Source organism: Podarcis gaigeae (assembly GCF_964106915.1).
Source record: "Podarcis gaigeae genome assembly, chromosome: 2".
NCBI classification, from domain to species: domain Eukaryota; kingdom Metazoa; phylum Chordata; class Lepidosauria; order Squamata; family Lacertidae; genus Podarcis; species Podarcis gaigeae.
This window is the reverse complement of record NC_139679.1, coordinates 891,664-917,894: the sequence shown is the minus strand read 5'-3', so window position 1 is coordinate 917,894 and position 26,231 is coordinate 891,664. Positions and strand designations below refer to the sequence as shown.

Below are 26,231 nucleotides of genomic sequence, written 5' to 3'. Positions count from 1 at the left end.
CACCCAGGGAGATTCACGGCTGTCTCAAATGGGTTGGCAGGGTTAGCTCAGAAGTTGGGGTTGCAGCCATAATCAAAGAGTTTATTGCCTGGAATAGGTGCTTGAATGTGGATTCTGTTGAAGTTTTGCGGGATTTGCATCATTCCCATTTGCTCCAACATAAGAGTTATTTGAATGGCTTGTAAATTTGCATTCCAGGTCCTTTTCCTGAAATACACATTTTGCCTGGAAACAGAACATGGTTTCTGTAGATTTTGTGGCTTACTACATCACTCCCATCTGGTCCAATGTGATTTCAATTGGGTTCATTTTGATAGCTTGGAAGTTAGCTTTCTGGGCCATTTTTCTGTAAATAATATAAATTTCCTGGAACATGGTTTATGTGAGAGTTATATCATTTAGTGCTTCAATCCAATCTAGTTTTGCATGGCTAGTGAATTTGGATGGTCTGGAAATCTCCAGGCCATGTTTCTGAAAGTGGTATCAGAACATAGACTCTGGACTTTCTACATAAATTTCATCTAGAAACATGTCACCAATATATTTTGTTGATTTGGATAGCTTTGAAGTTGTCCTGTTGTGTTGGGTGGTTTCTGGGTATAAAGGGATAAATGCAATTATAATATTGGAATACTTTCAGTTCTAAAATATTGCTTGTCTGTCTCTATAAACAATGCCAAACACAGTGTTAAATAATACATCCTGGCTTTTACACAACTGAAAATCCACTTTCAGCTAGCTAAGAACCCCTCCTTGAAATTAAGGTGGCAGTTTCCAAGTATATCAGATCACACAGCTTACTCTCATGCTTGATTTTAAAATAATTTCACAACTGCAATATGAGCTGTATTCACAGCTGCTCTTGGGCAACTTTTTAATCAATCATCAGTGCATTCTGTATTTTGAAGGATGTATTAAAAGAGCTCTTTATAATAAGAAACAAAATATGACTCAAAGAAAGAAACAGCTACCCTAAGAGTTTAAACTTATAGGACTCAGGGTCAGAAAACAATTAAGATTTCCTTCATCCAATTTTCATTTTTCTCATTAGCTTCTCATTAGAAGCTTATGCAGCAAAAAAACATTTTCATATCTCCATGTCCCAGTAGCTATAGATTGGCATCAGTGACTAGATGCATCTAGTCTATATATCTGGTCCATGGGGCCTGTTGGAGGCTGTGTAGTTGCAACACATTCTATGGATGAAGGAATCTCTGCTGGTCTTAGCCTTGAAAGATCTAAGTCCATGTAATCTTAAAACGTAACCATGACCTGTATGACAACTATCACATAAGAAGAAGAAGAAGAAGAAGAAGAAGAGGAGGAGGAGGAGGAGGAGGAGGAGGAGTAGTTTGGATTTGATATCCCGCTTTATCACTACCCTAAAGAGTCTCAAACAGGGGCGCCGACTTATAAAAAATATTGGGGGGGCCCATACCGACTTATAAAAAATATTGGGGGGGCCCAAGACCTCCAAACCGCTGCTGCTGGGGGAACGAAAGGGGCGAGCCCCGGGCTGCCCCGACCTTAAGTGAACCTGTGAGGGCCTGCCCTTTGCGGCAGCCGATTGGCTGCCGCCGTGGGCAGTGAATATTAATGAGCTAGGGGGAATCCCCGCTTCTCGCGGTTGTTGATGGGTCGAGAGCCCGCAACCCCACCCCCTCTCTAGATTGGGAGTGGCTTTGTTTTAACTCATTACTGAATGTATTTTAAAAGGTAACTATCGTCAAACAAGGAAATTAAAAAATACCAACATAATTTTGTGATTTTACAAAGCATAATATAACTAATAATTTTCTTAAATTATTGGGGGGGGAGAGCCCCCCCAAACGAATTTTTGCGGGGGCTTGGGCCCCCTCAGGCCCCATGGAGTCGGCGCCTATGGTCTCAAAGCGGCTAACATTCTCTTTTCCCTTCCTCCCCCACAACAAACACTCTGTGAGGTGAGTGGGGCTAAGAGACTTCAAAGAAGTGGGACTGGCCCAAGGTCACCCAGCAGCTGCAGGTGGAGGAGCGGAGACGCGAACCCGGTTCCCCAGATTAGGAGTCTACCGCTCTTAACCACGACACCACACTGGCTGTAAAGGAGATCAAGATGCACAATATCAGAGAGTCCTGTAGAACAAATATGTTTTAACAAGATGAAAACACAGGCTTTCTGCCACACCCAGTTTTCAAGAAAATTTTAAGAGACCAAGATTCTAATTGAGCACGCAAACAAAAATCCAATCCCTGAAAGAAAACATTTTGTTGCAATTGAAGTACAATCCCAATCAAACTTGTATCTTTTTTGTGCCCCTTAGAGGAAAGCTGAGATGACCCCTGGGTCCCTTGCAACTCTGCAATTCTATGATTCTGTGACCTGAATTCCATCTTGCCACTGCTCCACCTTAAGCACCTCTGTGATTGACAACTGGTCCAGGTAGTTCAACTTCTGAGGCTGAAGACTATACATTTGCTGAGACTCAGCACCCTCCCATTTGCAGGGAGCTACTTCAGGGGTGCCCCTTCATGGATCACTGCCTTGCCGTGGCGAAGGGGCTTGAATAACTCAGAGAAGCTATGAGCTATGCCGTGCAGGGCCACCCAAGATGGACAGGACATAGTGGAGAGTTTTGACCAAACGTGATTGTCAGGGGTTCAGAAGGAGAGACACAGGAGGGGGAGCAAATGGAGAGTGAGGAGGAGGAGTACGAGGGGGGCGCAGGCAGTGACAGTGGCCAGAGTTATTCCACAAGCCTCTCTAGCGAATCGGAGGACTCACAGAAGGGAGCGCCGGTGGCCAGAGCGAAGGGGGGTCCAGGGGGGAAGCCCCAGGAGGAAGGGGCCAGCGGGGAGTCCCTGAGCAGCAGCTGGAGATCAGGACCAGCGTCTCCACCAGAGCGCAATGGGGAGGGGGAGTCCCAGGAGTCGGGACCAGTGTCCTCACCACCAGAGGGAGGAGAGGAGTCAGGTTTGGCAACACCCACATCAGGAAGCGGGGAAACGGTCAGAAGGAAAGTCACCGGCTGGGCGCGCGCGCCAAGTTCAAATGTACAGGAGCGCGGCACAGCGGGGAGCCCGGGAAGGGAGCCAGGTCCTAAAGCCTGCCGGAGGGAGGGGCAAGACTCAGGAGGCTCAGCGTCAGAGGAGTCCAGGAAGGAGGGAACCCCAGAGGGCAGAAGGACCCAGCGCAGGAAAGAGCAGCGCAAGAGGTGGAGCCGGGCTAGAATCTTAAACTGGTGTGGGTGGAGCAGTGAGTCAGAGGGGACTTAGCCGGTCTAGCGTCAAGACGTGGGTCTGCGCGCCCAGAGCTTGGAAATGGAAACTAAACTTTAATAAAGACTTTTGTATATAACATCCACTGGGCGTTGGTCCTCTGTGAGCTGGGACCTAGCAGCAGTCCTGACAGTGATCCACCTGGAGCAGGAACCGGCAAGCCACTCCAGTATCCTTGCCAAGAAAACTCCATGGACAAAGACAACAGGCATATAAAAGTTATGACGCTGGAAGATGAGCCCCTCAGGTCGGAAGGCGTCCAACATGCTACTGAGGAAGAGCGGAGGACAAGTACAAGTAGATTCAGAGCTGATGAAGCAGCTGGGCCAAAGCCGAAAGGACGCTCAGTTGCGGATATGCCTGGAAGCGAAAGGAAAGTCCAATGCTGTAAAAAAAATATTGCATAGGAACCTGGAATGTAAGAACCATAAACCTTGGTAAGTTGGATGTGGTCAAAAATGAGATGGCAAGAATAAATATTGACATCCTGGGCATCAGTGAACTAAAATGGACAGGAATGGGCGAATTCAGTTCGGATGACCATCACATCTACTACTGTGGGCAAGAAACCCGTAAAAGAAATGGAGTGGCCCTCATAGTCAACAAAAGAGTGGCAAAAGCTGTACTGGGATGCAATCTCAAAAATGATAGAATGATCTCGATACGAATCCAAGGCAGACCTTTTAACATCACAGTAATCCAAGTTTATGCACCAACCACTGGTGCTGAAGAAACTGAAATTGACCAATTCTATGAAGACTTACAACACCTGATAGAAATGACACCAAAGAAGGATGTTCTTCTCATAATAGGGGATTGGAATGCTAAAGTAGGGAGTCAAGAGATAAAAGGAACAACTGGCAAGTTTGGCCTTGGAGTTCAAAACGAAGCAGGGCAAAGGCTAATAGAGTTCTGCCAAGAGAACAAAGCTGGTCATCACAAACACTCTTTTCCAACAATACAAGAGACGACTCTACACATGGACATCACCAGATGGGCAGAATCGAAATCAGATTGATTATATTCTCTGCAGTCAAAGATGGAGAAGCTTGTCAGCAAAAACAAGACCTGGAGCTGACTGTGGCTCAGATCATCAGCTTCTTATAGCAAAATTCAAGCTTAAATTGAAGAAAATAGGAAAAACCACTGGGCCGGTAAGATACAATTTAAGTCAAATCCCTTATGAATACGCAGTGGAAGTGAGGAACAGGTTTAAGGATTTAGATTTGGTGGACAGAGTGCCTGAATGGATGGAGGCTATGGATGGAGGCTCGTAATGGATGGTGGACAGAGTGCCTGAATGGATGGAGGCTATGGATGGAGGCTATGGATGGAGGCTCGTAACTATGGATGGAGGCTCGTAACATTATACAGCAGGCAGCAACTAAAACCATCCCAATGAAAAGGAAATGCAAGAAAGCAAAGTGGCTGTCCAACGATGCCTTACAAATAGCGGGGGAGAGAAGGCAAGCAAAATGTGATGGAGATAGTGAAAGATACAGGAAATTGAATGCAGATTTCCAAAAAATAGCAAGGAGAGACAAGAAGGCCTTCTTAAACGAGCAATGCAAATAAATAGAGGAAAACAATAGAATGGGAATAATCAGAGATCTGTTCAAGAAAATTGGAGATATGAAAGGAACATTTCGAACAAAGATTTCCATAATAAAAGACAAAAGTGGAAAGGACCTAACAGAAGCAGAAGACATCAACAAGAGGTGGCAAGAATACACAGAGGAACTATACCAGAAAGAAATTGATGTCTCGTATACCCCAGGTAGTGTGGTTGCTGACCTTGAGCCAGACATCCTGGAGAGTGAAGTCAAATGGGCCTTAGAAACCACTGCAAATAACAAGGCCAGTGGAAGTGATGATATTCCAGCTGAACTATTTAACGTTTTAAAAGATGATGCTGTTAAGATGCTACACTCAATATGCCAGCAAATTTGGAAAACTCAGCAGTGGCCAGAGGATTGGAGAAGATCAGTCTACATCCCAATCGCAAAGAAGGGCAGTGCCAAAGAATGCTCCAACCACCGCACAATTGCACTCATTTCACACGCTAGCAAGGTTATGCTTAAAATTCTACAAGGCTGGCTTAAGCAGTATGTGGACCGAGAACTCCCAGAAGTGCAAGCTAGATTTCGAAGGGGCAGAGGAACCAGAGACCAAATTGCAAACATGCGCTGGATTATGGAGAAAGCTAGAGAATTCCAGAAAGACATCTACTTCTGCTTCATTGACTATGCAAAAGCCTTTGACTGTGTAAACCACAACAAACTATCGCAAGTTCTTAAAGAAATGGGAGTGCCTGATCACCTCATCTCTCTCCTGAGAACTCTGTATGTGGGACAAGAAGCTACAGTTAGAACTGGATATGGAACAACTGATTGATTCAAAATTGGGAAAGGAGTACGGCAAGGCTGTATATTGTCTCCCTGCTTATTTAACTTATATGCAGAATTCATCATGCGAAAGGCTGGGCTGGATGAATCCCAAGCCGGAATTAAGATCGCTGGAAGAAATATCAACAACCTCAGATATGCAGATGACACAACCTTGATGGCAGAAAGTGAGGAGGAATTAAAGAACCTTTTAATGAAGGTGAAAGAGGAGAGCGCAAAATATGGTCTGAAGCTCAACATCAAAAAAATGAAGATCATGGCCACTGGTCCCATCACCTCCTGGCAAATAGAAGGGGAAGAAATGGAGGCAGTGGGAGATTTTACTTTCTTGGGTTCCATGATCACTGCAGATGGTGACAGCAGTCACAAAGTTAAAAGACGCCTGCTTCTTGGGAGAAAGGCGATGGCAAACCTAGACAGCATCTTAAAAAGCAGAGACATCACCTTACCAACAAAGGTCCGTATAGTTAAAGCCATGGTCTTTCCAGTAGTGATGTATGGAAGTGAAAGCTGGACCATCAAGAAGGCTGATCGCCGAAGAATTGATGCTTTTGAATTACGGTGCTGGAGGAGACTCTTGAGAGTCCCATGGACTGCAAGAAGATCAAACCTTTCTCCATTCTTAAGGAAATCAGCCCCGAGTGCTCACTGGAAGGACAGATCGTGAAGCTGAGGCTCCAATATTTTGGCCACCTCATGAGAAGAGAAGACTCCCTGGAAAGGAGTTGGGAAAGGAGAAGGGGAAAAGACCCTGATGTTGCACAAGGAGAAGGGGACGACAGAGGACGAGATGGTTGGACAGTGTTCTCGAAGCTACAAACATGAGTCTGACCAAACTGCGGGAGGCAGTGGAAGACAGAAGTGCCTGGTGTGCTCTGGTCCATGGGGTCACAAAGAGTCGGACACGACTAAATGACTAAACAACAACAACAACAACTTCAGGGGTGGGGCAAGAGACATACTTTAACATCAGCCACTTCCTGATGGGGTTGCACTACCTGGTTAGCGCCATCGCTCAATGGCGGATTTCCCTCGGAGCTCCTGAGGGGAATCGGCTCCGCGGGTTTGGGTCCCGCAGCTACGGCGAAGCGGGGACCCTTAAAAGTCACAGGCACGAAGCCTGTGAACTGGAGACTCGGTGGGCAGCGTTTGCGCCCCCCCGAAGTTGCGAATAAGCCTTTTTAAAGGCTTCGGAACGGCAGCGGGTGTGTGGCTTTAAACTGTATTTTAAAAAGATACACTCTTGCTAGAACTGTTGGGACTTTGTTTCAATCTGCCAAGGACCAATATTGTGGCCTTTTGAGAACTTTTGTGAAACTTTGAAGGCTTTGGAAACTGTTCTGAATGCTTTGGGAGTATTTTACATGAAAGAGTGTCTCCATTTTAAAACAGTAAAGAGAAGAATAGTTACTTTCGCCCTCTGGAGGAGTTTGGCTTAATTACAGTCATAGTGTGGAATTTAGTTTGCAGCACTTCCGGAGGCGGCGCGAAACAGCAATGGCGGTCCTCTTCGCGCTGTGAAGAGGGGCTCCGCGAAGAAGGGTCGTCCGCTGCGGCAAAGCGGAGACCCATCAAGAAAAACCGCAGGCAGAGCGAGCCTGCGGCCGTGGGACTCGGCGGGCGCCTTGAGCCCCCCCAGAAGCGGAGAAGGAGCCTCGTAAGAGGCTCCGGAACGTGAAAGGGGGAGCGGCGCTGTGAGTTCATCGCTCTTTTCGTGGAAGCAAAGCCGCGCTGCTGCTGCTGATGAGCGCTGACCTTTCTTCTTGAAAATATCGGAATTGGAGCAACATACCCGTGAGTAAGGGGTTTAAATTCTTAACTAAATTGAAGAAATTCGGCTGAAAACGGGAGGCGAGTAACAGGAAGTCCGCCTCCCGACTCTGCTAATTAGATCAAAGCAAGGGCTCTGAAGCGAGCTGAAGTGTTTAAAAGGGATTGTAAAAGTGGAAGAAAGAGTGCATTGATAGACTTTGTATTTTGAGGATAAAAGGGAAAGAATTGTGAAATTTATGGACTTTTGCCCTCTGGAACTGTCCCCCTATTTTTGAGCTAAACGGAGTTAAAAGGGGTAACCCCGTCACCGGGCTGCCAGTGTATAGAAGAGAACTGTCAAACTGCTGTCAAATTGACGACATTGTAGCAGAGACTCAAACTGTTGCATAGACTGAGATATTAACGTTTAACATTGTTGCTGGGACCTCCCTTGACACCTTGTGGCTGGATTTTAAGAAACTGGAAGCTTTGGAAACCTTCCTTTTGTGTTTTGGAATTACAAAAATTTAACATGGGGAATATAGGAACTTCAATGGCGGAAAATAGTTCCTTCCTTCTTTGAAACTTTGAAATACTCCCCCTAGAGGATTGTGGAAGTATAGTGGCCTGGGAATTGAACTTTATTGAAACTCTTTGTGGTTTAATTGTTTATACTTTGGACTTGTCTTTCTCATGGGACAAAAGATCATTTGACCTTGAACAGAGGCAGGTGTGGAATGAGCGGCTCAGGGAGAACAAGAGCAGCTAAAGCCAAAGATAAAGAAAAAGAGAAAAAATCTGGGCAACTTATGCAAACAACCTTAACTCATCATCGCAGATCATCCGTCCCAACTGTGCTGACAGCACAGGAGGTGGAATTTGTACAGCCTGCTGCAGAAGATATGGCAACTGGAGGATCTGAAACAGTTTTGAAACAAATTTTGGAACAACTGGCAGTTTTAAATCAAAAAGTGGATAATCAAACATCAAAAATTGACCAAGCTACATCCTCTATTGGCAAATTAACTGAACAGGTTTCGCAGCATACCCAGGCAATTGAGAAACTGCAAGGAGCTACGGCTGAAAACTACAAATTAGCTGTGGAAGCCAATAAAAAAGCAGAACAGGCGAATATAAAGGTTGATGAGATTAAAGGGGAAGTAAGGCCTCTGAAAAGACAGGTAGGGGAACAACAAGCCTACCTGTCATTGGTTGAATTGAAAAGTAAAGAAAATAATCTCAGGATAAGGGCTATCCCGGAACTGGAGAAAGACAACCTAGAGGGATTTTTGACACTTTTGTTCTCCAAATTCTGGGGAATTGAGGAAGAAAAGGACTTTAAAATTGTGACAGCCTTTAGACTGGGAAGATCTGTAAAGAAAGACAAGTCCAGAGACTGCTTAGTTATTCTGAGATCAAGAGAAGAGAGGGATAAGATATTAGGCCTACATTTCAAGAAATATTTGGAGATAGAAGGCAAAAAAGCTGAAATTTACAGAGATATACCCAAATATCTCTTGGAACTTAGGACTACCTATATAGACTTGACTAAATTGTTGAGACACAACGGAATTCCTTATAGGTGGGAGTTTCCACAAGGACTATCATTTACTTACAAAGGAAGGAAAATAAAAATTAAATCACCTGAAGACCAGCAGAAGTTCCTATACGACCACGAGGAGGACCTGCAAAAAGGAGCTGCAGCTTCTTGGCCTCCACCACCACCGGGACCACCTTCAAAAGTTACACCATCTGGATCTGGACCAGCACTACCACCTCCGGGATCGGAGGGAAACTTAGATACCCCATTGTAGGACCCGCCAATTGAACCAGGATGTCTCTGCAGCTTCTTAGCTGGAACATAAATGGCGGAAATTCCCCGGAAAAAAGAATAAAAGTCTTTCACATTTTGAAAAAGGAACAATTGGACGTTATTTGCCTACAAGAAACACATGTGACAAGGCTCCACAGAAAAGTGCTAATTAATAAAAGACTAGGCCAAGAATTTATTTCTTCGGATAAAGTTAAGAAAAGAGGAGTGGTGATATATGCAAAGGAGAGCCTGTCACCGAAATTTTTATTTAAAGATGAACATGGCCGAATTTTGGCGATTGAAATACAGACACAAGGAGAAAATTTTTTGATATTAGGAATATACGCTCCAAATGAGGGAAAATCGGAATTTTTCAGGAAGCTGCATGAGACTATGCTGGATTACTTGGACTACAATAACATCATTATGTTGGGTGATATGAATGGGGTTGTGTCTGTAAACATGGATAAGTCACAAAGTGTCAACATATCGAAAGATGGCAGACTACCTAAAACCTTTTTTGAAATGACTGACAATATGGACTTAATTGACATATGGAGGGTTAAGAACCCTCTAGGGAAAGAAGGAACTTTCTTTTCTGAAGCTCATCTGACATGGACACGAATCGACCAAATATGGACAACTAGAGGACTGGCACCTAAGACTAGAAAAGTGGAAATCTGCCCAAAAACTTGCTCCGACCATAATGCCTTGAAAGTGGAATTGAGACTAAATACAACCGGATCCTTTAGATGGAAAATGAATGACACCATATTAAGAGATCAGGAGATTGTGAAGAAGGCCCAAAAAACTTTAAAGGACTATTCTGAGATAAATTTGAATACCACTGTGGAAAAAAGAATAATCTGGGACGCAAGTAAAGCAGTCATGAGAGGGTTTCTAATACAACAAAACACGATTAAGAAAAGACTCTGGAATGAAAAGAAGGAGAAGATATTGGAGAAAATAAGAGAAGGAGAGAAAAAAATAAGATCTAGGCCTAAGTCGAAGGATGTGCTAAGAGAAGTGAAATTTTTCCAGGAGCAATATTCGAAATTGATAAATCAAGAGGTGGAATGGAAAATTAAACAAATGAAACAAAGATCCTTTGAATCGGCGAATAAGTGTGGGAAACTGCTAGCATGGCAGTTGAAAAAGAGACAAAAACTTAATACAGTTACAAATCTAGAGATTGAAGGGAGAATGGTTCAGAAACCTGAGGAAATTAGAAAGTGTTTCCAGAGATATTTCAAAGAACTCTACTCACAAGGGCCGCAAAAAGCTTCCGAGGTGGATCAATTTCTTAAAACTAATGGATTACAAAAAATATCCCAGGAAATGAGAACAATCCTGAATTGTAACATCACACAGCAAGAAATTGAAAGTGCCATTCAGAATCTCCAATTGGGCAAGTCTCCAGGCCCTGATGGACTAACCTCCAAATACTACAAGGTTTTAAAGGATTATTTGATACAACCCTTGATGGAGGTTTGTAACCAGATCATGGAGGGGAGGAAGGCACCGGAAACGTGGAAAGAAGCTTTCATCACATTGATACCTAAACTAGAAACTGAAAAGACTCAGCTTAAGAACTACCGCCCCATCTCACTCCTAAATGTGGATTACAAAATTTTTGCGGATATCCTGGCAAATAGATTTAAAAAAGTATTAAATGAAGTGATCCATAAGGACCAGGCTGGCTTTCTCCCTGGTAGGCATTTGTTTGACAATACAAGAAACATTATTGATATTTTGGAGCTTCTACAAACAAATCTTAACACTAGAGCGGTCTTAATTTTTATTGACGCAGAGAAGGCCTTTGATAATATTTCTTGGATGTTTATGAAGAAAAATTTGGAAGGGATGGGAGTGGGGCGGGGTTTTGAAAATGGTATAGAAGCAATCTATTCAGAACAAAAAGCTAAATTGATTGTAAACAATGTGGTGACAGAGGAGTTTAAAATTGAAAAAGGGACACGTCAGGGGTGCCCCCTATCCCCCCTATTGTTCATTTCAGTTCTGGAGGTGTTGCTAAACATGATTAGAAAGGACCGGTTGGTTCAGGGAATTGAGGTCGGAGTGAAACAATATAAATTGAAAGCATTTGCAGATGACCTGGTGTTAACATTACAGGAACCAGTCTCCAGCACTAAAAGAGTGTTAGAATTAATTTCTGACTTTGGTCGGGTGGCGGGGTTTAAGTTAAATAAGCAAAAAACTAAAGTTTTAGCAAAAAATTTGACAGTTACAGAAACAGATGAGTTCTCTAAAGAAACAGAACTAAATGTGGTTAAAAAAGTAAAATACCTAGGGGTGCATCTGACCTCCAAAAACTTGAATTTGTTTAAAGATAACTATGAGAAATGTTGGTCAGAAATCAAAAGAGACTTGGAAATATGGTCAAGATTGAAACTTTCCTTGTTAGGCCGAATAGCTGCTGTAAAGATGAATGTATTGCCGAAAATGTTATTCTTGTTTCAGGCCCTACAGATTGTGGACAAGGTGGAATGTTTTGGAAAGTGGCAGAAGGATATATCTAAGTTTGTTTGGCAGGGCAAAAAGCCCCGAATTAAGTTTAAAGAGGGGGATTTGCCCTGCCAGACTTGAGGTTATATTACGAAGCTGCAGCCTTCTGCTGGTTGAAAGATTGGATTTTACTGGAAAACACTGATGTCCTAGATCTGGAAGGGTTTGATAATGCGTTTGGGTGGCATGCATATTTGTGGTATGACAAGGTTAAAGTGCACAAATTGTTTAAAAACCATATTGTCAGAAGAGCAATTTTGATGGTCTGGACAAAATATAAAGACTTATTGGAGAGTAAGACTCCGAGGTGGCTCTCACCGGTGGAGGCCAAGGCACGTAAGAGACTTAACATGGAGGCCCACTGGCCTAAATATTGGGAAATAATTGAAAAAATTGGAGACAATTGGAGGTTGCTGAGCTTGGAAAAACTGAAAACCAAGGTGCGAGATTGGTTGCACTATGCCCAAATCCAGGAGGTCTTTAAAGTAGATAAAAAGGTTGGATTCCAGGTGGAAAAATCGAAACTAGAGACAGAATTGTTAGAGCCAAAAAATAAACTACTTTCGAGAATGTATAACTTGCTGCTTAAGTGGAATACACAGGATGAGACAGTCAAATCCGCCATGATAAAATGGGCGCAGGATGTGGGGCACAACATTATGTTTGCAGACTGGGAAAGGTTATGGAACACCGGTTTGAAATTCACGGCATGCACTGCCTTGAAGGAAAACATTATGAAAATGGTATACCGGTGGTACATGACCCCAGTCAAACTAGCTAAGATATACCACCTGTCTGACAATAAATGTTGGAAATGCAGAGAGGCGGAAGGGACATTCTTTCACCTCTGGTGGACTTGCCCGAAAGTAAAGGCCTTTTGGGAGATGATTCATAATGAACTAAAAAAGGTACTTAGATTTACCTTACCTAAGAAACCGGAGGCCTTTCTTTTGGGCATTGTAGACCAGAGAGTACTTAAGAAAGATAGAATTTTTTTTATGTATGCTACCACGGCAGCCAGGATCTTGATTGCAAGGCATTGGAAGACACAAGATCTACCCACACTGGAGGAATGGCAATCGCAGTTGATGGACTACATGGAATTGGCCGAAATGACTGGCAGAATCCGAGACTTGGGAGAAGAAACAATCGGGGAGGACTGGATAAAGTTTAAGGACTATTTGAAAAAATACTATAAGCTGTATGAATGTTAAAAAAAAAAAATGCACCTTTTAGGAAATCCTAACTTCAGCAAATGTAAGTTAATGAAATGGAAATTAAGACACAAGAATTCAGAGGTAAAATAATGAAACAACTTTATTTGAGTTTGGCTTAATTACAGTCATAGTGTGGAATTTAGTTTGCAGCTGAGAAAAGGGAGATATGACTGTGGGAATGACCTTGACTGCAAGATACGGTTATGGCAAGTGACCAAGACAAAGGAGAGTCACAGAAAAAAATTCTGAGGTCTGGTAAACAATACGGAACTGACTCTCTCATGAAAAGGAGGCCCTCTATATCTGGAGCCTCTGGGGCAGCTGCTATTCCACAATAAAAGACAAAAGTCATGTCTGAGGAGGCACTCTCGAATCTGCTGGGAAAAATAAATGAATCTTTAGACCAGCTAAAAAAGCAAGGTGCAGAATTAAAAAAGCAAGGTGCTGAAACAAGTAAACAAGTTGCTGAATCCAGTAAACAAGTTGCTGAAACAAATAAAACAGTAGCAGAGATCTCAGGAAAAATCGACATTAATACTAAAAGTATAATTGAACTTGGAAATAAAGTGAATTCTAACACAGAATATATCGGAAAGCTACTTGAGGAATCATCCACCATCAGGAAGATAGCCGAGGAAGCTAAAGAGATTGCAACCGCAACTGATGAAAGGTTCCCACCGGTCATCAAGAAGTTGGGGGACCATGATTTGGCGCTCTCGATGATTGAGATGCAGAGGAAGGAGAGGAATTTAAGGATCAGAGCAATACCTGAGAGTGAAGGAGACAACCTGGTGGACTATCTAACAAAAGAGTTTTCGGAGTTTTGGCAAAAGGATTTGGAGAAGGAAGAATTTAAGATAGAGAGTGCATTCAGACTTGGTACACGGCAAAGAAGGAATAAACCAAGAGACTGTTTGGTAACGTTAAGATCAAAAGAAGAGAGGGATAAAATCTTGGATTTGCACTACCAGAGAACTTTACAAATTGAGGATTCCTTCGTGGAAATTTTCAAGGACATTCCGAAGCAAATTTTGGATGCTAGAAGTCAGTTCCAGAACTTGGTGGTGTTACTTAAAAGGAACAGTATACCATTCAGGTGGGAATTTCCTCAAGGCTTATCTTTTAAGTATAAGGGAAAGAAAAGGAAAATAAAGACGGTGGAAGACAAAGACAAGTTCTTACATCAACACGAAGAAGATCTCTGCAAGGGGGCGAAATCAGGACAAGACTATCCTGGAGGAGGAACCTTGGACAAAGACAATTTACCACACAGATTGAAACCACCGACAGAGGAAGAAGAACTACTAGGAGCAGTAGGAGGAGAAGATAAATAGACTGATCATGGCTCTGCAACTTCTAAGTTGGAATTGTAACGGTCTAAACATTCCCCGGAAGAGAAAAAATGTTTTTCACATATTAAAAAAAGAACAATTGGACTTGATTTGTTTACAAGAAACTCATGTGACGAGGTTACACAGGAAATTGCTTATTAATAAAAGACTGGGACAAGAATTTATTTCATCAGACAAAGTTAAAAAAAAGAGGAGTGGTAATATATGCAAAGGAAAAATTGCAACCGAAACTAAAATTTAAAGATGAACAAGGAAGATATTTGGCAATTGAAATTCAAGTTCAAGGAGAGAAATTTTTGATTGTGGGAATTTACGCACCAAATGAGGGGAAAGTTGAATTTTTTAAGAAGCTGCATGAGATACTGATGGATTATATGGACATAAACTTAGTATTGATGGGAGATATGAATGGAGTAGTATCGACCAATATGGACAAAGCTCAAAGACAAAAGATGGAAGACTGCCAAAAATCTTTTTTGAAATGACTGGCAATATGGATTTAGTGGACATCTGGAGAACACTACACCCACTTGAAAGAGAGGGAACTTTCTATTCTGAAGCTAAAATGACATGGACTAGAATTGACCAAATTTGGGTTACTAGAGGAATGGCACCTAAGATAAAAAAAGTTGAAATCTGCCCAAAGACTTGCTCCGACCACAATGCGGTAAAGATGGTGATGAAGTTAACAACAACTGGTACCTTCAGATGGAGGATGAATGACACCCTATTCAGAGATGAAGAAGTTTGTAAAAAGGCTCAGAAAACTCTAAAAGATTATTTTGAAATTAACATGAGGACAAATGTAGAAAAAAGAATTATCTGGGACGCAAGCAAAGCAGTGATGAGAGGATTCTTGATACAACAGAATGCAATTAAAAAGAAAAGCCAGAATGAAAAGAAAGAGAAAATCTTGGAAAAGATAAAAGAGGGAGAAAGGAAATTGAGATTAAAGCCAAAATCACAGGATATCCTGAAAGAAATTAAATTATATCAGACACAATATATGGAGCTGATGAATCAAGAAATAGAGTGGAAAATCAAGCAAATGAGACAGAAGACCTTTGAATTGGCTGATAAATGTGGTAAACTGCTGGCTTGGCAAATAAAAAAGAGACAAAAATTGAATACAGTTACAAATTTAGAAGTGGATGGAAAGAACATTTATAAACCAACAGAAATTAGGGATTGCTTCCAGAAATATTTTAAACAATTGTATAAACAAGGTCCTCAGAGAGATATGGATATAGAACAGTTTTTGGAGAAAAATGGACTGAAAAAGATTTCTCAGGAAAGTAAAAGGATTTTGAATCAGAAAATAACAGAGCAAGAAATAGAAGGTGCCATTCAAAATATGGCATTGGGCAAATCTCCAGGACCGGATGGATTGACTTCTAAATACTATAAGATTTTGAAAGAGTGGTTAATACAACCTTTGAAAGAAGTTTGCAACGAAATTCTGGAGGGAAAGAAGGCACCAGATACGTGGAAAGAGGCTTTTATCACACTTATACTGAAGATTGAGACAGAAAAGACTCAACTTAAAAACTGCCGCCCAATCTCCTTATTAAATGTGGATTACAAAATTTTTGCTGACATTTTAGCGAAAAGGTTGAAAGTAGTTTTGATGGAGGAGATACATAGGGACCAAGCAGGCTTTCTCCCGAGAAGACATTTATCAGATAATGTAAGGAACATAGTTGATATTTTGGAAAAACTGGAAGTGAACATTAATATTAAAGCTGTTCTGATATTTGTGGATGCTGAGAAAGCCTTTGATAATATTTCATGGAGTTTTATGATAAAGAATCTTCGGGGGATGGGGGTAGGTCAAGGGTTTGAAAATGGTATAAGTGCGATATATTCTGAACAAAAAGCAAAACTAATTGTAAACAATGTGGTTACAGAAGAATTTCCTATAGAAAAAGGGACACGTCAGGGATGCCCAATCTCTCCATTACTTTTTATATCGGTCCTGGAGGTTTTGCTGAACATGATTAGAAAGGACCAGTTGGTTAAAGGAATACAGGTCGGAGCTAAACAGTATAAATTGAGAGCATTTGCAGATGATTTAGTACTTACATTGCAAGAGCCTGAATCTAGTACCAAAAGAGTATTAGAATTAATTCAAGAGTTTGGTCAAGTAGCAGGATTTAAACTAAACAAGTCTAAAACGAAGGTTTTGGAGAAAAATCTAACAGTATTGGAGAAAGAAAAGTTTCAGAATGAGACAGGGTTAACTGTGGTTAAGAAAGTGAAATATTTGGGGATAAATATGACATCTAAAAATTTGAATTTATTTAAAGATAATTATGAGAAAACCTGGATGGAAGTAAAAAAAGACTTAGAAATTTGGTCAAATATGAAGTTTTCCTTGTTGGGTCGAATTTCAGTTATAAAAATGAATGTATTGCCTAGAATGTTGTTTTTGTTCCAAACATTGCAAATAGTGGATAAGATGGATTGTTTCAAGAAATGGCAGAAAGATATTTCTAAATTTGTCTGGCAGGGCAAGAAGCATAGAATAAAATTTAAGATATTAACTGATGCGAAAGAAAGGGGCGGATTTGCCCTGCCAGACCTTAAACTGTACTATGAATCAGCAGCTTTCTGCTGGTTGAAAGAATGGCTACTTCTGGAGAATACTGACATTTTGGACTTAGAAGGTTTTGACAATTTTTTTGGATGGCATGCATACCTGTGGTACGGCAAGGTAAAAGTTCACAAGGGTTTTAAAAATCATATTGTCAGGAAAGCATTATATAATGTCTGGATTAGATACAAAGATTTGCTGGAAAGTAAAACTCCAAGGTGGTTGTCGCCAATGGAGGCAAAAGCTGATAAAAAACTAAATATGGAGGTTAATTGGCCGAGATATTGGGAAATTTTGGAGCAAGAGGGAGACAGATTGAAATTGCAAAGTTTTGAGAAGTTAAAAGGGAAAGTGAGAGACTGGCTTCATTACTATCAGATAATGGAAGTCTTTAAATTAGACAGGAAAGTCGGCTTCCAGGTGGAAAAATCAAAATTAGAAACTGAATTGTTAGAGCCTAGTACTAAGAATTTGTCAAGAATGTATAACTTGCTGTTGAAATGGAACACACAAGATGAAATGGTTAAATCTGCAATGATTAAATGGGCGCAGGACATTGGTCATGACATTATGTTTGCTGACTGGGAAAAGTTATGGACCACCGGGATGAAATTTACGGCATGTAATGCCTTGAGAGAAAATATTATGAAAATGATTTATAGGTGGTACATGACCCCAGTCAAACTTGCAAAAATCTATCATTTGCCCGAGAACAAATGTTGGAAGTGTAAAGAAACAGAAGGAACATTCTTTCACCTTTGGTAGACGTGCCCAAGGATTAAGGCTTTCTGGGAACTGATCTATAATGAACTGAAAAAGGTACTTAAGTACACTTTCCCTAAGAAACCAGAGGCCTTTCTCCTGGGCATAGTCGGCCAATTGGTGTTAAAGAAGGATAGAACTTTTTTTATGTATGCTACAACAGCAGCAAGAATACTCATCGCAAAGTACTGGAAGACACAAGACCTACCCACCGTGGAAGAGTGGCAGACGAAAGTGATTGACTATATGGGATTGGCAGAGATGACGAGCAGAATCCGAGACCAGGGAAGAGCAACGGCGGAAGAAGATTGGACAAAATTTAAAGATTATTTAAAGAAATACTCAAAAATTAGTGAATGCTAGATTGATGTTGAATGAGAAAAATAGGGGTTAACAGCGATAATGGTTAAGTTAAAGAAAATGAGTGTTATTACAATTAAGTTGAAAGTAAGGGAGGGATTTGTTAATTAATTAATTCGACATGAGAATGCAGAAAGGGGAGGTATGAGGAAGTCGGGAGAGTAAGGAATAAGAAATTAAGAGTGTGAAATTATACATGTTGTATGTTTTTCTATTGTCATGTTTTGTGTGTTATGATAAAAAGTTGTGGAAAATTTAATAAAAATTATTTATAAAAAAAGAAAGAAAGAAAGAAAGAGAGAGAGATGTTCATGGCTTGGGAGTTCTCCTAAATCCAACATTGTCAACGAAGATACAGGCAGCTTCACAATGTAGAATGCATCCCACACGCTTCAGCTGGTGGTCCAGTTAGTCTCTTAAGGATAACTGGATTTCAATGATTACTCTCTAGTAACTTCTACAATGCACCATGTCTGGAGCTGCCTCTGAAGAGTTCAGAAACCACAGCTAGTGCAGAATGCAGGGGCCAAATAGTATGATCATGTTACCCTGGCTCTGGTCCGGCTGCACTAGCTCTGCACATGTTTCCAAGCCTAATTCAATGTGCTGATTTTAACTTGAGAGAACCTTGCATGGCTCAGGCCCTCCGTGTTTGCTGGAGCACCTCTCCAGATATGATCCTACATGTAGCCTCTGAGTGTCCTAAGAGATGCTCACAGGGAAGTGACAAGGGAGAAGAGCTCTTTTGGTGGTGCACTCTATGGAACGCTTGCCATGGTGAGGCTGTCTGGCACGAGCATTAACAACTTTTGGGTGCAGATACAAGACCTTTCTCTGGTCCCAGGCATTTGACGGAACATGACAGTATCTGTTGGCTTTTATGTGTTATTCTTCTGTTTGGCACTGTTGGCTGGCTGCTGTGCCGAGATATAGGCATTTATGGGATGGATGCTTTTTTACTATTATGTTCCTTGTTTCTGCATGGAGGATGGATGGCGGCTAACAGATTGAGGTTGAATCCTGACAAGACAGAAGTACTGTTTCTGGGGGACAGGAGGCGGGCAGGTGTGGAGGATTCCCTGGTCCTGAATGGGGTAACTGTGCCCCTGAAGGACCAGCTGCGCAGCCTGGGAGTCATTTTGGACTCACAGCTGTCCATGGAGGCACAGGTCAAATCTGTGTCCAGGGCAGCTGTTTACCAGCTCCATCTGGTACGTAGGCTGAGACCCTATCTGCCTGCGGACTGTCTCGCCAGAGTGGTGCATGCTCTGGTTATCTCCCGCTTGGACTACTGCAATGCACTCTACGTGGGGCTACCTTTGAAGGTGACTCGGAAACTACAACTAATCCAGAATGCGGCAGCTAGACTGGTGACTGGGAGCGGCCGCCGAGACCATATAACACCGGTTCTGAAAGACCTACATTGGCTCCCAGTATGTTTCCGAGCACAATTCAAAGTGTTGGTGCTGACCTTTAAAGCCCTAAACGGCCTCGGTCCAGTATACCTGAAGGAGCGTCTCCACCCCCATCATTCTGCCCGGACGCTGAGGTCCAGCGCCGAGGGCCTTCTGGCGGTTCCCTCATTGCGAGAAGCAAAGCTACAGGGAACCAGGCAGAGGGCCTTCTCGGTAGTGGCGCCCACCCTGTGGAACGCCCTTCCAGCAGATGTCAAAGCAATAAACAACTACCTGACATTCAGAAGACATCTTAAGGCAGCCCTGTTCAGGGAAGTTTTTAACGTGTGATTTTACTGTATTTTTGGTTTTTATGGAAGCCGCCCAGAGTGGCTGGGGAGGCCCAGCCAGATGGGCGGGGTATAAATAATAAATAATTATTATATTATTATTATTTAAATTTTGCATTATTTTCTGCAAGCTGCCTTAGCATAAGGTGTTTTAAGAAACGCAATGAACATTAACAATAAAACATCACATGAAGACATAACAATTTAGTCTCTCCCTGGTAGCATATGCTTCTTTTAAGACTGACTGGTCATAGGGTAAAAATGGGTGTCATATATACAGTAGTCTGCAGTCATATCTCAGCTTAGTAAGTAGAGATATGATTAAACCAGGAAGTTACCTAATTAACCACGTTTTCCCATTTTGGCCTAACTAGAAAGCCATGATTACTAGTTTTAGGCAGACTGGCTGTTAATTTTTTTAATCATCACAGAGATGTTTATCTAGGCTTTCATCACATTCATAAAGCATCTCTTTATAAAGTTACATGCAGGATTCTGCTACAGATATAGGGGAGGCTTCTGGGTGCCAGCTAAACAGCACCATCCGGTGAGCTTTTGCTACAAGCGTTCAGAATCATTTCCCCAGAGCTCAGTTTCCAAAAGAAAGAGAGGTTTGAAGCAAACACTCTACTGCTCTACCAAATGTTGCTTCTGTTTTCGCCCATATGTCATAACACAGGAACAACGGTACCTTCATCTGCCCAAGCACCTTCATAGGTAACTATATTTGTTTATAGGGCAAAATATTTCCTTCTTTTCTTCATCCACCTGCCAGGAAGCTGTTAGCTGACAAACATGAAGGAAGGCTTCGAAAGAGGCAGAAAGGAAAAAAAGGACTTTGGAAGTTTATTCTTTGATAAAATTTCAACTGAAAGTGGTGGACTTTGCTATTAACATTTTTCTAAATGCACAAAAATCTATTCACAAGGAAGTCTGTGTTTACTCTAAGACATTAAATTAGAACTACGTGAGAGTGACACAGAAGATGAAATTTCTATTCGAGAGCAAAGTCCAACAATCATTTTGGTAAAGCAATGGCCTGTTCTGGTTAATGAGTTCAAAGAAAAAGCCTTCCTATACAAAATTACAATACAGAGAACGCATACAATTACAATACAAGAGGGGCTATTTGTTAGTAACTAGCATCTAGAACAGAATTTTTATAATAAAAACACATAGAAATTAAAATCAGTTGCTATTTTTTTAAATTGGAAAAATGGAGACAAATTCCAAAGTTCATTGGAGAAACACTTTCAGACTTCTAAGCATAAAAGTGATATTCTTTTTAAAAAAGGAATTTGGTTTGGTAAATGAAGCCAGTTCCTTTAAAATCCAAAGGGCAGAAGCCAGAAGACTCAAGCACATCATGCCGAGAGGTAGAGAGGTGTCCATATATAATCACAATCTTCTATTGGTTTTCTTTTTTTCTTTTTCTTTTTCTTTTGTCTGAGGTAATTAGCTGTGTGTGTCAAGTTGTAGAATCAAAAGTATTGGCAAAAAAAGAGCAACATTGACAAGTTACACTAACGACCTCTTTCCTCTCCTCAACAGGTCCTAAAAAATTTAATTAGACGCATCTGAATTAATGCTTCCGGGATCTCCGGCAGGTGAAGTGATTGATGAAGGGGTAGTAGCATCCTGCCAGCTGCCATTAGCCTGAAGAGGGAATAAATGCATTTTGTTGTTAAGTCCACAAGGTGTTACTTGCATCCTAAACCATTCTGATTCTGATTTCCCACATCACAGTGGGAGATCACTGTGCCATGTACAAGACACATACTTTGTTCCATAAGACTTAACCTCAGAACAGAAGTCTTGACACTGCAGTTCACTTTCTGGAGCACAGAAGGCAAAGTACTGTGTGAATGCTGCTTCCGCTGCATTTGTTTCACGGCTTTTCCTGTTCCCCAAATGGGATTCCTTTGCTCTTGCTCAACTTCTCCAGCTAACTTACCTAAATGGATAAAATTTTACTGCTTATGACTGTATTATCAAACAGAATTCAGAGCAAAGGTTGGAACATTATGTGTAGTGACAGCCACTCCCACATTTCCGTTCCCACAAGCAGAAACAATCCATGGCCAAGGGTGGAGTTCACTGTCGCTTGCAGTCTCTTCCTCCAACTGACAGCTCTCTCTTCCAATGGGAGGGGACGTGGGTCTTCTAATCCACTGGGCCAATCTGACTTGGTAGGTAAGCCATCTTCTCTCTCTGACCATCCCCTAACCACTTGGGATCCTGGTCTTCACTGTACCATGAATGACACAGAAAAGGGATAAAATAAAAAAAGGGGCAGGTTCCCCCCCCCCCTCAATCCCCTGGATGACAAGGGCTGGACAAGGACTGGAAGTAGGCTACCTTCTCTTTGGAGCAGTGCTGCATTGTGGCAGGGTGTTAGCAACACCATGGCTAAGGTCTCAGCAAAGTACAGTATTATTTTAAATACACCTGCAGAGCTGGGCACATTACCCTTCGTTGCCCAGTCAGACTTCTGAAGCTTAAGATATTCACTTTCAAAATCAGAAGTTCCTTACATCAATACGCTGCGTTGAATATAGAGGGTTCCCCACAATGCTGTCATATCTTCCTGCCTGATGTATGACATGGTGTAAGGAATCCATCTGTAACAATACAACCAATTTGGCAAAAGAGATAAAATAGCTTCAACAGTTATGCAGATACTTCGGTCGCCACCTAAAGCACCACCATCCCAACGCCATTTATGTGGCCTCCAATGGAATGCTTGAAATGTTACCATATCCAGCTGGGGCAATGGCTGCAAGTTAAATCTCTGTTTCTAACTTTGTGTCCACCTTCTGCAGCATATGCCATCTCTCCAGTACTGTGACACAATTGTGTGCTATGCTCAGAGCATGGAGACTGCTTTCAGACTAGGCAGATAAAAAAAATGATGATGGATGAAACTCTGGGCCCGGGACTCAAGTCCTCCAGTGCCCCTGCTCTAGAAATGTATGACACAGCCTCACAAAGTACCTCACACTTGCATTACATGAGTGCTGCCTTTTAATCTCGAATCTAATTTATTAGGAGCTCTAAACCCAGGGTGTGTATAATTATAGTAATGAACTATCTGGAAGTACTGTTACTCTCCTGCCACACATGCTACCGGTGATGTTACAGAGTACCATCATTTCTTAGCAGCTGTTTGGCTTCACCTCTGTTCAGATACAACAGTCCCAAAGCAGGAATATGCTATATTCAAGTATTTTTCAACTCTGCTGCACAAAAAAAGTTATGCTCAAGTCTTTCTAAGCCTTACATGCAAGTCCTCCTGTACAAATGTGTGTGGGACTAGCCCTACCCTCTCATGCATGACATTCCTACATATACTATGGGCCAATCCCAACCCAACCCCTTCTGCCCCACTATCAGAGCTCATGTTGCCAACCCCATCTTAGAACAGAACAAGCAAATTTTTCCTTGCCTGAGCAAAGACTGGAAAAAAGAGACTTGGCCCAAGGAGCAAAAAAATTTTTTATGGAATAATCTTTCTCCTATTAAGTCACTTCTACAGGTGACCATCTTATTGCAAAATTCCCAGAAGATCTTAAAATCCAGTAATTCATAAATGTGGTGCTTTGAGCACTTAGATGTAAGTGTCTGCCTGCTGAAGACCGCAGGGGATTTCTCACACGGTTTTCTCTGCACACCCACCTGTGACTGCACATTGGCTCCCACTGGCGAGTTCTGGTAGGAAGTGAGTGATTGCAGGTTTATAAAGGAATCTCCAGAATTTGTCATTTTAAATGACCCAGAGGAACCTGAAGAGGAAAAGAAGTTACCTAATGGTATGTCTGCACCTGCTCATTGTTGCGCAATTTTATCAAGACATTAGCACAAGGAGCTGCTGTGTTTTGCACCTGATCCCATGATTAACTTTCTGTAGTGCTCCACTTTGGGGACTTAGTGAAAAGTTTCACAGTCCCATTTCCTTGTCCATCCCCATCCCCTTGTTAACTCTGAAGCAGTGGTTCCAAATGGCGTCCATGGGAATCCTGAGGTTCCTTAAAAAAGATGCCTCCCCATAACATCTCTCCTTCCAATGCACAGCTGCATGTGTGTGTTCTAGGATACAATCTCTTGTAGTGGTGAGGCTCTACAGGCCTGGCCACTACCTCCCATGAACCAAGCATACACCATGGAATATGCCCCAGCTTATCTCCCTGGTAGCCATTGCTCAAAGCACCCTTCTGTACTCACAATCATAGTAGTTAAAGGTGAGATCCCCAGGGATAGAAAAGGGTGACTGCACACATACAGATGGAAACAGTCCACCAAACACGCAAAACCCTGACTGGCAAAAACAAAGATCTCCCTACACAAACTGTGGTAGAGAACCCTCTCCCCATAAACTAACCTTGTTTGGACAGAGATATAGCAGGCAGCCCAAGCATCCTTTCCATTTCAGATTGGAACCACAGAATGAAGGGAGGGAGAGTTCCCCCCGCACTGTTCTAACAAATACCACACACCCACAACATGATTCATATATATGCTTGTGCTACTAACAATTTATGAACTTTACTATTAGATAGAAAATGTGACACGGTCTTGGACTTGGTGAACTGACACTTATATGTTTATGGTGGTTCTGAAGAAATAATTGCTTTCCCATTTATTTCTTTGAAGGCCCACCTAGAAATGTGGCTGTCTCATCCAGCAAGGTAGACTGGCTACAGTTCAGGGGCAGGCATGGGAAAGACATGAAAATTAGTACTCGGATGATGAGGGACAAAACTGAAGTGAAATTAAATGCAATACTACAGAGCAATGTGCAGACAACAACTCAAACAACCCAGTGGGTGTACAAAGATTTCATGAAGCTATTCCAGTTCCCAAGATGCTTCAAACAAGTTGTTCCTCAGTGAGCAAAAATAACTCTAAAAATGCATTGACTTGCCCTTTGACAAGCCTTATTGTGTCTAGATGGCAATCAAGCTTGTCAAAGAAGAAACAGAAATGCTTGTTAAGTATTTTCTCTAGCACTTTCTATTTGTAACACAACCTGAAGAACAACTGGATCAAAACATATTGGGAACTGGAAATGCTCCAGTCCATCTTGGTTCACTCAGAAGTTTACTGCTATTCAGGAAGTTGCACTTATATATAGCAACCAGAATGGCTCTTGGAAGGCAGGAAAAGGCAAAACTTGTGGGGGGGGGGGGAACCAAAGGATTTGGACATGCACTGCAGTTCTAAGCAACTTTCCAAACAAGGCCAATGAGGTCTATTCACATTTCTGTAGCTTTTTTTACTTCAGAACAGCACAGAAGAGGCTCTTCCAACTGCACACAGGTTTCCCCAGCAGGTGTCCAGGGAAATCCTGTTCTAGAGGCAGGGTTTCTGCACTTACCAGAATTTGGGGTGGGTGGAGAACTTGTCTGGTTGCCCTGGGCCACCACATTGGTTGCATCCACCGCTGTCTTGGCTGCATAAATGTTAGCCTCCTCCTGGAACTTCCCCATGTTTTTCTTGTACCGAATTCTCTTGTTACCAAACCAGTTTGAGACCTGCAACAATAACTAAGTTAATGTGTGAACAAATTAGTGTATAGGCAGCTATCAACAGAAGAGAGGAGACAAAGATTGTTCCCAGAGTGTGCAAAATAAAGCTATAATTCCAGTCTCTGGGTGCACACACCAGCTGCTGACACTGGTCCATCTGCAGAATTGCAAATACTTTGGGACCAGCATGAATAGTGCTTTATACCAGTGTTTCCCAGCCTTGGATCTACAGCTGTTTTTGGACTACAATTCCCATCATCCCTGAGCACTGGTCCTGCTAGCTAGGGATGATGGAAGTTGTAGTCCAAAAACAGCTGGAGACCCAAGGTAGAGAAACACTGTTTTATACAATTCCTTTGTGGAATTGGATGCTAAAAGCTGAGTGGCCAGCTTTTTATTTTCCTCTCTTTCTCTTTTGATTCTTTGTTTTTGTTTAGATTAGTTTGTTCTTTTATTGTAAAGTATTATGAAAAGTCTTAATAAAATCTTTTAAGAAAAACTTTCCTACTAACCGAAATGACAAATGATTGGCATAGGTCACTCTGTAAGCCAACAGATTTTATTTCAATCTGTATAGGCTCCAAAAGTTGTTCTTAACCAAATACAGCTTAATTTTTGTGGCAGAAAATTTCAACCCTGAAACCTGATGGATGTCAAGCAGAGATTGACTCAGTCTGCATGCTGCTACCAAGCTTTGCAAAATGGTGAAACTACAGGATAGCCAGCCAGACCAGCAGAAAATTTCCAAAGGACAGAAGGTTGAGTGGCAAAGACTGACTCTATAAAAACATCCTGGTCAGGTTTGCTTTTTGATTAAAGTAAAAAAAGAAAACAGAAAAGGCTTGAAAGAACTGGATTTGGTAATACTGTAAGAACGACTGAGAGGGAATCCAAAGTTTTATTTTGCTCACTAAGAGATGTAAG

At 41.9% G+C, this 26,231-nt stretch overlaps 1 protein-coding gene and 1 long non-coding RNA gene across 5 annotated transcripts in view; one reads left to right on the top strand and one right to left on the bottom strand.

The window, feature by feature from the left end:
- Positions 1 to 1,987: 1,987 nt before the first annotated feature.
- On the top strand, positions 1,988 to 21,478 carry LOC310840119. Its single transcript, XR_014561819.1, has 2 exons — positions 1,988 to 2,422; positions 20,274 to 21,478. It is a non-coding gene; the product is annotated as an uncharacterized lncRNA (long non-coding RNA).
- PBX4 (PBX homeobox 4) overlaps positions 20,607 to 26,231 on the bottom strand; it is a 35,711-nt gene continuing 30,086 nt past the window's right edge. The window contains exons 6-10 of one of the 4 annotated variants that reach the window (XR_014561780.1): positions 25,157 to 25,313; positions 23,458 to 23,564; positions 22,317 to 22,403; positions 21,563 to 21,736; positions 20,607 to 21,438 (exon numbers count right to left, since the gene is read on the bottom strand). Coding sequence is in view for 2 of the 4 variants with exons in the window: in XM_083729234.1 (XP_083585360.1) it covers positions 21,346 to 21,438; positions 22,317 to 22,403; positions 23,458 to 23,564; positions 25,157 to 25,313 (444 nt within the window). In the remaining 2 variants the exon portion in view is untranslated. The remainder of the gene's footprint in view (positions 21,439 to 21,562; positions 21,737 to 22,316; positions 22,404 to 23,457; positions 23,565 to 25,156; positions 25,314 to 26,231) is intronic. The other 3 variants (XR_014561781.1, XM_083729234.1, XM_083729235.1) reach the window with 3 other exon arrangements.